The sequence below is a fragment of the Callionymus lyra genome, chromosome 18, assembly GCF_982586985.1.
Source record: "Callionymus lyra chromosome 18, fCalLyr1.hap1.1, whole genome shotgun sequence".
NCBI lineage: Eukaryota > Metazoa > Chordata > Actinopteri > Syngnathiformes > Callionymidae > Callionymus > Callionymus lyra.
This window is the reverse complement of record NC_141835.1, coordinates 13,022,398-13,034,550: the sequence shown is the minus strand read 5'-3', so window position 1 is coordinate 13,034,550 and position 12,153 is coordinate 13,022,398. Positions and strand designations below refer to the sequence as shown.

At 38.0% G+C, this 12,153-nt stretch overlaps 1 protein-coding gene across 1 annotated transcript in view; it reads right to left on the bottom strand.

The window, feature by feature from the left end:
* Positions 1–12,153, bottom strand: part of slc25a21 (solute carrier family 25 member 21) — a 115,108-nt gene that overhangs the window by 4,744 nt on the left and 98,211 nt on the right. The window contains exons 5-8 of the mRNA XM_087780577.1: positions 6,532–6,598; positions 6,274–6,333; positions 1,099–1,206; positions 861–1,025 (exon numbers count right to left, since the gene is read on the bottom strand). Of these exons, the coding sequence (XP_087636703.1) occupies positions 861–1,025; positions 1,099–1,206; positions 6,274–6,333; positions 6,532–6,598 (400 nt within the window). The remainder of the gene's footprint in view (positions 1–860; positions 1,026–1,098; positions 1,207–6,273; positions 6,334–6,531; positions 6,599–12,153) is intronic.

The following is a 12,153-nucleotide window of genomic DNA, read 5'->3' as shown; positions in this document are numbered from 1 at the left end:
GCAAACGTTGCCAATGCTAAAGTTGAAAACGTTAACATTGTCAATGCTAACGTTGAAAATGTTAACATTGTCAATGCTAACGTTGAAAATGCTAACATTGTCAATGCTAATGTTGAAAATGCTAACGTTGTCAATATTAATGTTGTGAATGCTATCGTTGTAAATTCTAATGTTGAAAATTGCTTACGTTGTGAATGCTATTCTTGTATATGCTATTGTTGTCAATGCTAACATTGTCAATGCTAACGTTGTCAATTCTAACGTTGAAAATGCTAACGTTGTGAATGCTATCATTGTAAATGCTAACCGTATCCATGCTGTCATCTAGTCACATTTGACTTATTAAGACTAGTTTATTCTTTATTCTTATTTTTACCATTTTGTTCCACAACAAGATTGTCCCAAATAAAGTTTGCGTTTTCCTTATTTCTGCCAATTTTTTAGACTCATTCTTTAAGATAAACTAGACCAGACTCCGGGGCTAACGCTAGCTCTGATGAAATCCACTCGTCAGACAGTAATAATCGATCAAACCGATCCCGTCATCGGAGCTCGAACATCCCTCCATCAAACCACGGAGCTGCTCAAGTCATCCAGCCGCGTAATTATCTTCGGCGAGGACGACCTCGCGGTTCTTCTGGAAAAAAAAAAAAGGTCGGAAATGAAGCCGCGACTGTACCTCAGTGTCGTCTGCTTCCAATTAGCTCATCGGCGTATGGAACCGTTTCCATTAAACAAAATGAACGCGTGTTTGTCGAGGCCGGATGTGTAACGCGAGACTCGGAGGATGTTATGAAGAGCAAACAGACGAGGTATTAGACCAGCAGATGACGGGATCTCGAGCCGGAGCGCCGTCTCACCGGGCTGGCCGGGATGGCGTCCTTGACGTTGAAGTAGAAGCCGAAGTAGATCATGTTGAAGACGCCGTGGCGACCCAGCGTGGACGTCAGGCCCTTGTTCAGGCCTCTGCGGCCGAAGCCGTCCGTCTTGATGATGTGTCGCGCCTGAGCGAAGGATGAGGGTTGCTGCGGCGGGACGACAGGGGTCAGAGGTCGAGGGAGAGAGAGAGAGAGAATGCTGGGAGTTTTCTTCTCAGACCTGTTTGAAGGAGTCTCTGTTGGCCTGCAGGCTGACCTTCACCACCTCGAAGGGGTTGACGACCACGGCCTCCGTCAGACCTGCGCCCAGTCCTGCCGCGGACAGAGCCTGGAAGAACAAACCATACGGCTGAATATTGCAATATTTTTATACGATACTATATCGATATTCAACAGCACTGTATCGATTTTTAAACTTTATTTTTCTGCTTTATAGTTCTTAAATGTTTTGTGTTTAGAATAATTGTATTTTTTCATTTACAATAACAAATATCTTAATACAAATATTCAGGCAATTGTTCATTACTTTGCTACAACTCAGAGATCCTGACCATGACTGAGGACGAGAGGATACAGTTGTTCATTATTTTGTCACAACTAATGTTTCGGCTGCTAGGTGGCAGCAGTCATTACGTCTTCTGCCTCTAAAAGAATAATGAAATCCCGCTAAATTGTAACCATGACTGAGGACAAGAGGATGCACTTGTTCATTCAATTGTTACAATTAAAGTTTCGGCTGCCAGGTGGCAGCAGTCATTACGTCTTCCGCCTCTAAAGGCACGATGAAATCCCAAGAGATCCTTATGATGACTGAGAACGAGAGGATACAGTTGAAAAAAAAAGGACTGGTACAGTTAAACTTCCGGACGCTCTGTGGCACCTATCGCTACGTCCTCCGACCTCTAAAGGAATGATTAAATCCTGAAAGATCCTGACCATGACTGAGGACGAGAGGATACAGTTGTTCATTTTTTATGTTACAAGTAAACTTCTGATCGCTACGTGGCAGCTATCATTAAGTCCTCCTTAAGGAACGACGAAATCTCGTAAAATCTTGGTGATGACTGAGGACGAGAAGATATAGTAGTTTAAAAAAATAGTCTGGTACAGTTAAACCTACGGCCGCTACGTGGCAGCTATTGCTACGTCCACCACATGTGAAGGAACAATGAAATCCCGCAAGATCCTGACCATGACTGAGGACGAGAGGATACAGTTTTTCATTATTTTGTCACAACCAAATTTTCAGCTGCTAGGTGGCACGAGTCATTAAGTCCTCCGCCTCTAAAGGAACGATGAAATCTTGCAAGATCTTGGCGATGACTGAGGACAAGAGGATACAGTTGTTCATTCATTTGTTACAACTAAACCCTTGGCCGTTAGATGGCAGCTATCGTTACTTCCTCCGCCTCTAAAGGAACTATGAAATCTCGCGAGATCTTGGTGATGACTGAGGACGAGAGGATACAGCAGCTTTTAAAGCACATTTTTGGACATATTTTGGTTTGAAAACAAATGAAATCAGTTACGACTTCGTCAAGAGTCATGTGGTCTGTAAATTATAGAACACCAGAGTCAAGTACTCGACAATACTACACATATATACTTGTTACTACAGTATTAAGATATATTGTTTCGTTGACCCCGTATTGTGATACGTATCAACAGATTCTTGACAATACACACCCTTAGGTAAGAAGGTGACAAAAGATCAAAGATCCGACGATACCAACAAGAATTCTCGACCAAACATCTCAACACTGAGCAGAACTTTTGTTGCTTTAGTTCTTTGTTTCACTTCTGAAACTGGTTCTGCGAGTCCTGGCTCTGCTCGCCCTTGAACAGGAGTTCTGTCTCTTACACGATACGCCCGACATTCTACGCCACGTGACTCGCTGTCGACGGGGAAAAGGAAGCGAGGAGCGAAGGAATGCGACGACGTGGGTTAATCCCAGGAACGTCGTTAATCATCTTTTAATAATGGAGGACGATCAATCCAGCAGCCGATGCATGTGACGCCACTGATCCATAAATCTGTCGGAACTGACGTCTCCTTTACGGACGCGACGGGTTTCGTGCTCGCACACACCGGCGTGACGAGGAACATGTCGAGAACGTGTCGGAGGCTCGTCCGTCTTCCCGTCACGGGCCTCGGGTCCGTCCTCGCACGTATTGACACAGCGTTTGCGTTGTTGCTCGACGCCGTCGTTGTCAATCAGACATGACGGCGTTCAGCTGCGAGAGGCCGGCGAGGAGCGAGGATCTGGACCCGAGGAGGACGAGGCGCCGCAGGTGTGACGGAGGCAGCAGGTAAACACTTCTGTACGGCGGGTCTGAGAAAACAAGAGGAGCGTTTACAACAACCTCCTGGTCGGTCATCCATCACGCCCGACACGTGTGTGTGTGCGTGTGTGTGTGTGTGTGTGTGTGTGTGTGTGCGTGTGTGTGTTGACCACACCCCGGCAACGTCAGCGTGACTTGCTCAACAGTCGGCGTCAGAAAGAGTTGATCAGTTGAACTTACAGTGTGACGGGATTCATGGTCGACCTCTGTAGAGTTTTCTTTAACTCAATGAGAATATATAGGAAATAAATCATAATTTCACAGGTGAACAAAAATAATAAATATTAATTAATAATCAATAAATAATAAATAATAAATAATAAATAATAAATAATAAATAATAAATAATAAATAATAAATAATAAATAATAAATAAATACCATCTTAATCGGCTTTAAATAATTTAATTCAGTTGAGAAACTGGAAAAGTTATTAAGTTAATATTTAATGTATTTAAAATTAAAAATAAATAAATAGATGGCAACATAGTATATATAAAGTTACATTTTTAAATATAAATATAATTAAAATGTAAATAACAATACAAATATATTTAAAAAAAAAACTAAAATAAATTAGTATATATACTACTAAGTAAAATAAAAATCTCCAAATAATACATAAAAAAAGACATTTTCCAAAATGTATTTAAAAAAAATAAATCATTAATAATGAAAAAAATATGAGTTTTTTTTAAAAAATATCAGGTTTGTTATTAAATTTAATTTTTTTAACTCAGAAGAAATATATAACTTAAAAGGAAACGTAACAGAAAAAATAATATTATTAATTCATATAAACTAAAAATATAAAAAATTAAATAAAAGTTAACTCTTAAAGTCTAGAATATATAGTCAAAAAATATATGCCAATAATAAACTATAAAAAACGACATTTCTTAAAAGATAACATTCATGTAAATAAATGTACGATATGTATGATAATGATGTATATATATATACAACTTTAAATAATATCTGTTGTTTCGAAATTTTCATTTCAAATGATTATTTGTTGATAATAATGTTAATAATGATCACGACGATAAACAATAATTATTATTTAAATAATAAATAATAAATTATTTTTAAATACTTTTTAAGTTGATTTAACTTTTAAAAACATGAAAAACTATTCAAAAGGAAGAAAAAAAACAACTAGAATGATTGAAATATACACAAAGTAGAAAATACTTCAATAAATATATTAAAAATACTTCAATAATTCCCTCAATGACTTGTTTGTGAGTATATTTAGTCCAGAAAAGTGTTTCCAGTTACAGACGCATGAACGAACAATTCAACAAACACACACAACCTTCATCATTCCAGCGTAAAGACATTTTGTCGAGCGTGTTAAAGTCTGCTTGCTGTAAAATTAAAAGAGAATGATGCTCGCGAACGTGTTAAAAAGGCTCCTGACAAGCCACTCCAGGATTTATAGAGAAGCAAGAGTCTGACGACGTCTGCGCTGCCGTGACTGAGGCTCATATAATGTGGTTTCACTCAGACGTCCAAGTCATTAGAGCGCCACCATCAGCTGACGAACAGCTCCAGCCGTAAACATCAGCCACTCATTAGCCGGGAAAAGGGCAACTCTTGAGTCGAGGAGTCGCAGAAGATAGAATTTATCCTGTGGTTTGTTTCCCACGTGTTCGCTTTTCCACAGTTTCAGCTTCGACTTCTTCCAGCGACGCGACGATAAGAACGACGACAACCTTTTGTCGAACACAGTTTTCACGGAACTCTATCTCAAATGATGCTAACGCATGCTAAGTTGCTATCGCTGAACAGAAACAATGTAAAAATAAACAATAAAAGCTGCATAAATACTCACATTTTCACTTAAATACAATGAAAAAAAAACTATATAATACCCTTAAAAAGCTGCATAAATACTCACATTTTCTCTAAATTACTACAGAAAACTATCAACTGTAGCGACACAAGTCAAAGCTAAACAAAAAGCTGCAAAAATACTCATATTTTCACTCAAATACAACGAAGAAAAACTATCAACTGTAGCGACACAAGGCAAAGCTAAACAAAAAGCTGCATAAATACTCACATTTTTACTCAAATATAACGAAAAAAACTATCAACTTTAGCGACACAAGTCAAAGCTAAACAAAAAGATGCATAAATACTGACATTTTCACTCAGTTACTATAAAAACACTATCAACTGTAGCGACACAAGTCAAAGCTAAACAAAAAGCCACATAAATACTTATATTTTCGCTCAATTACTACAAAAACACTATCAACTGTCAACAAGTCAAAGCTAAACAAAAAGCTGCATAACCTGAAACATTTCATTAAAAAAAATAACAGGAAAAAAAAGATTGAAAATGGCATTTTCTTTCATCTACTTTAAATAATTCTGTTTCCAGACGTATCTGGGGAGAAAAAAACCTGGACCTCCCTGCTGAAGCTGCTGCCCCCGGATAAGAAATACGATCAAAAAAAATTCTTCATTCCCATTTTTTTTCTATTTTGATAAAAAAATTTATCTAACTTATTATTATTAGATATTATGAAATATTAAAGATTTTTTGTCTATTTCTAGAGTAGAGCTTCAAACACTAGAAACACCTAGAGTCCAGAAAAAAGTATATATTTTTAAGAAATTAAAAAACATTTCCTTTGAAAAAATTGTTCCAAAAAGAAAAGAAAAACTTTTCTTATTGGCAAAAATAACCATAAATACATGGATTATAATTTATATGAACAAAACAACGAAACATTTTTGTTTTAAATGGCTGCTTTCATAATTTACTTAAAATCTTTCTGGGCCTCCCTGCTGGGGCTGCTGCCCCTGCGACCCGGATAATAGAACGATAAAATAAACTTTTTCTTTTTTTTCTCTTTCGCTGAAGAGAAAATACCTAATTTTATTACATTTTAAAGAATATTTGATCCTCAAACACAAGTCGAACCCTCTGAACAATAAATGTGTTCTACAGACGGGTGCTGACCACTGCAAGAACAGCGAGAGTTAAACAATGAATAAATATCGAGGACGAGAAGGACATAATGTTCTGCTGCACTCACCAGTCCTGGAGAAAGAGGTGTGAGGTTCAGCGCCTTCTTGTATTGCTCAAAGGTGAAGAACTGTGAGAGGAAAAGAAGAACGATCAGTGGAAGAAGAACGAAGAGTGACTGTTGTGTTGATCAAAGCACTTTAATCGAGGCTCTAATCTTGTTCTAATGATCTTTGTTCCGTGAGAGCCATTAACTCATCTTCTCAGTGTGAGCGTCTGTGAACTTCACACGTCTTCGTCTCATTAGAGAAGTCGACGCTCGGCTCACCTTGACCGCTCGCTTCGGCGTCTCGGCCACAATTGGAGGCAGAATTCCTTTGTAGAACCCGAGGATCCTGGAAAACAAACGCGTGACTCACTGAAGGAAATGAGAAGAAACACTTAAAACACATGTGAGGATAAGAGTTGACCTCGAGCTGCACGTTTGAAAGGAAGTGGGAGATTTCATCGTCGGATTTCACAATAAAATGTCTTTATTTTGTCTACTGGTTTAATAAATAGACAAAAAAACAAATGTTATATATATCAATGATTCCATGCTTTTATTTTATCAAACAGGAAATGTCGAATTAAAGAAAAACTTTTTCAAGTTCAAGTTGTAAGTCTTTGATCCTAACTTTTAAAGAAAAAAAGAAGAATCGCCTAAACACATGATCTCGACATTTCAAAGGAAGTTGGACATTTCATCGTTGGATTTCAAATTAAAATAATCTTTTTTTTGTTCTACAGGTTTTACAAAAAGACAAAAAAAACAAACGTTTAATACATCAATGGTTTTATACTTTTATTTTATCAAACAGGAAATGACGACTTATTAATGACGTCAGGTTTGTGTAACAAACTTTTTCTTGTTCGAGTGGAAAATTATTATTTTTTCGTCTTATTTCTAGCTTCACTTATTTGAAGATAATTGTTTAGATACATGTAACGTATGAGATACAAAAACGTCACTTATACACAAATATATTTTGTAAAAACATGTCCAAAATACTTACTTACTAAAGTTTGCATCCTAACTTTTGAAGAAAAAAGAAGCTCAAACACACGAGGATAAGTTTTCAACAGACGCCACATCGACATTTTAAAGGAAGTACCGACATTTAATCTTTGGATTTCACAATAAAATTGGAAAATGCAACTTAAGTTTTGAATTTTGAGATTTCTTTTTTTTTTCTATTGGTTTTATTAAAAAAAATATTATATACATACAAATGTAAATAATTATAAAAATACATACAAATATATAGAGTCAAAAATATTTCACTCAAAGACGTCAATGCTTTCATACTTTTATTTTATCAAACAAGAAATGTTTACTTAAACAAAAGTTTAAGTTTTTAATGAAATAAATAATCAAATTGACCTTGAAACAGCACAGGGGATACCACAAACACATTTGTTTTCAGGCCTCCGGGTCACCTTGACCCTGATATAACACAAGGTACAATATTCCTCCTAAAGGAGCTTCTCAAAAGTGCAAAGATCATTCAAAACATATTGTTTTTTCTGTGAGATAAAGACCATTTAAAAAACCCTGCAAAGAGCCACGATAAGGATCCACGTCCACCGTGGACCGACATCAGTCCCTCAGACCAGGAACAGGAAGCACGGAGTCACTAATTTGGCCACCGAGCTGCAGACGCACTCAGACGTTCGCCCGCAACATGTTGGGCAGGAAAGTGATTTAAGAGACCGTTCCAGCCGTTTATGCCGTAGATGTTTCACGAGCTTGTAGCCGTATAATTTGAGTCAATTTGGAGGTCTGGTTTGTTCCCCCAAACACACGTCCAGCCAAGACCCGGAGTGCATGAATACTAAAAATAATAAAACGCTTGACTAGCTTCGGAAAAACACTTTCATGCCGCGTAGATTTGTTTGGTAAGCAGTTTGTGTTTGTAACAGAGGGACATCGGAACGGTTCCCTGTGATCTTGAGGGTCAGGGTTTGACGGGAGTTCTGAGGGTTTAACCCCCTTAGTGCCGGACTATCTTTCACATTAGGCTCCTAATATCAGAAGAAAGACCAGACAGCAGCTCCAAGACTAAGCTTTAAAGACCATCAGATTATCCTAAAATACTTTTTTTTTTAGCCATTTAGCTCCAAGAATCTGTCCAATAATATTTTCCGACATACTTTGGAACTTGAAGTGATATCGGCAAAAATTGAATGTTTATCGAAATTGTCAAAAATAATCCACAGTGTTAAAAATGTAGTCCAGACAACCAGGCTAGGAAAAACTCCAACGAGCGCTAGCTGTGTTGCTAACTAGGAAACGTTCCATAATTTTAGCTAAAAAAAGGCAAAAACAGACCGGAAAAAACACGTTTTTCCCGATTTCTTTTTATCCTTATCCCGAAAACAACAAGTGCGATAAAGTATCTTTCGTCAAGGGATATCGTTAATCCAATGTGTCACTAACTTTGCAGCCAAATATAAAACCATCCGTCTTAGTTGAAAGTCGACTTTAAATAGTCAAACTGGATATCGTAGCAAGTCAAAACAAACACAAAAAGCAAAATAAATAATCAATTAAGAGCCAAAAACTATAAACTGTAGCAACAAATCTGAGAATAAGTCACATCTGTGGCATTACTAGGATGGAAGATGTTTGCTATGTAGCTTGCTAGCTAGTTAGCGAGTTAGCAAGGCGAATCAGAAGGCAGTCATTTCTTTGATCAAATTTTGTTTGTGTGTCATCATACAAGTACTAATGAATAATCGTATTCAAGGAAAATATTCAAAATGACTTTCTCGTGGTCTCCTCATTGCTAACAAGTCTCAGGAAAAGACTAGCTAGCATCTAGATAGCTTCAGAGAAACCCACCATTTCCTGGCAAAACTAACAAACGCCATATTTATCTTTAGACTTCGATTGTATCATCTTGTTTTTTCTCTTTGTTCTTATTTTTATTTTTATGAATAATTGCTGTATTGCTGTGTCTAATTGGAAAGAAAAAACAATTTCCCGAAATAGACCTCCTGAGGGATCAATAAAGTTCTACCTAACCTAACCTACTGTTTTGGGTAAAGATCGACCTCTTAGTCCAACTACCCTCAAAAGACGCTTGAGGTGTCTCCACTGGCTTCTTCAGTAGCATTAGAGCAGTGAGTCTCTGACGGATGACTGAGCTCCTACACACTTTTAAGGGAAGAAACCAGAAACGCTGGGTTGAAAATGAACTCGGGCCGCCTTATTTAACGTAGAATACCCAACTTTGGCATTTTGACCAAGATAAACAACAACGTATGAATAGACACATCAGTTCTTCATTCATGACCCAAGACTCGATGAGATCCAGTAGAGGTATTTGGATGTTTTTAAGTGTCTTTTTGGACGAAGACGAAGACAACTGAGCTCCAGTCGCTACATTAAAATGAAAATTTCTGACTATAATCAAGAGATTTTTGGTGAACTATCAATTTAAGTCTTTCTTTTCAGTGAAATAATGTTTGTTTCACCTGCCTAAATAAATTAGACACAATTTAGTAAAAAGTTTGACTCTGCAAAATAAAACTAAAGGATTCAATCCACTGAGGGGGAAGACAATTTGGATATAGATTTAGCTAAAGCTAAAGGCTAACAGTTAGCATCACTAAAATTGTACTTTGCAACTTGACTTTTCAACCAAGACAGTTTTATATTTGTCTGCAAAGTTAGTTTTTCCTTCGCTTAATGATACTCCTCGACAAAAGATAAGTTATCGCACTTGTTGTTGAAATGACTGCCTACTGATTTGCTTCGCTAGCCTTGCTAGCTGGTAATGCCGCATGACCCAAGACTCGAGGCTCAGGAATCCGTTGTTCGACGTAAAAAAAACGCTTAATTCTCTGATCGTTCTCAGGTAAAATCCGGGTTATCTTCCCTTGGAATTTTTGGCACCTAAAGAGCAAACACTGAGTTTCCTGCTGAGTGGAACGGATCATCCGTCATGATCCAGTCATCAGTCAACGACAGACGCACAGGTGCTGGATTGAGTTTCAAATATTTATTCTAAACTGTCTCTTATGAAACCCCACCTAGTTACATGAAAATTGTGCCAATCCAAACACAACTCGCTGCAACGCTCACGCTTGTCTGTAACAACAGATTGATATTGTTGTGTAGATAGCAAACTGTCAGCAGCAAACAACATTTTTTTTAACCTTTAAAAATCAAAAAACACACCAAACTGGTCCAAAGCATTTACAAAAGATTTTGTTTTAGGTTAAGAATAAAGTAAAGTCCATATTTTTAGTTGTACTTTTATACTGTACATCTATGATGGAGTGGTCAAAACAGAGATGAAGTGGAAACAAGCCGGTGTCTGATGTGAAATTCAAAATAAAAGCATCTTCATTTTAAACCAGCTCAGCACGAAACCTTTTCCAAAAAACAGATGTTTTTTTCAACATTTAGGAATTTGAATTTGACTCTTGTATCTTATCATGAAAAGCTTGTTTGTACTTGAATGTTTTTTTTTAAGATGGTGAAATCTTAGCAGATACCTTTATAAATACACAACATATACTCATACATATTAGATTATGTTCAGAATTTTTTTTCTTGGCATTTAAATAATATACAAATAAAGTAACAAGACATTAATAAAATAAAACAGAATACATTAAAGTAAAATAAAATACATTATTATTATCCTCGTGCATATATAAACTCATTTAATTACAATATAACAATGGAAGATTATTTTCTAGATGATCTCATCCTCCTTCTTCACACTTTCTCGTCCATATATTTGTTTAAAAATAGCCTTTTTTTTTTAAAACCGATTTACTTTTGTACATTAGTTTTATTTCACAAGATCACATATTGATCCGAGCTCAGTCATTCGTGAGGGACTCAAAGTAGCATCTAGAGAAACCAGTCGGTTGCTCTTGTTCAAGACGCCTCCTCGACACTGGAGTGTTGGTTTAGGAGGGGACCTCAGGACCAACCCGGAGTATTTCTGGGGATTAGTAAAGTCTGGGGTGTCTGTACACAGCTGCTGCCCCCGCGACCTGACCTAAGACACGCTTTGGAAGATGGATGAGAAAACAAGATTGTTATCTGAACGAAAACAAATAGTAGCAAAAAATACTTATTTCATTCTTGCTATTGTGTTTACTCAGGTGATAAAACTGTCAATCAAACCCAGGCTGATAATGGGCACACGTTTGTCGCTCATGGTCGCCGCGGAGACAGGTGTTGACATTGAACACAGGTCTGTGGACACGAGGGACAACGTGGCGTGACCGACTGCATCCTGCCGGGGCCGCGGCACCAGGCGCTGTTGTCACAACACCGGCGTCCGAGTCAACAGAGGATGATGACTCGCCGTTGACGCTCCCGCCTGAGAGTCAATATAGACGCTCCATTAAACCTCCGCATAATCCAGGCGGGCATCCAAAAAAACGCGCCCAGTCGACCGAGACCGGCGGTCCAAAACACCTGTCCTAGGGTGACACGACACGGCCTAGTTCGTCAACAACCCAAAGTGGCAGATAAGTGCTCCAAGTTTTTAATGTTGCGAGGCAGGAAAATCCTCATAAAATCCATCTATTGTAATGTGTCAACAAGTTAATTCCCAGGGCGGAAGAACCCCCCCCCCCCAACCAAGGGCTGTCTTTGTCCATGCAAATGGCGGCCGCAGATATCCGGGTGTGGTCAGACCGGGGAGCCACCAGGTGATGAAGGTGGAGTGGATTTGTTACAGAACAAACATGGCCTCCATCATTTGAATCCTCATTTGCCTCCCGATGTAAAGTCCCCTCTTTAGCTTTTCTAAACAAATGGTCTCCTGGAGCCGCGAGTGTCTCCACCAGCGTCGTTTGTCTCGCATTTTCATAAACATTTTCTTTTTTTTTTAACAGCCTGCGTTGGAACCGCGGGGCCGAGCTTCGGCGGCTAATTCTG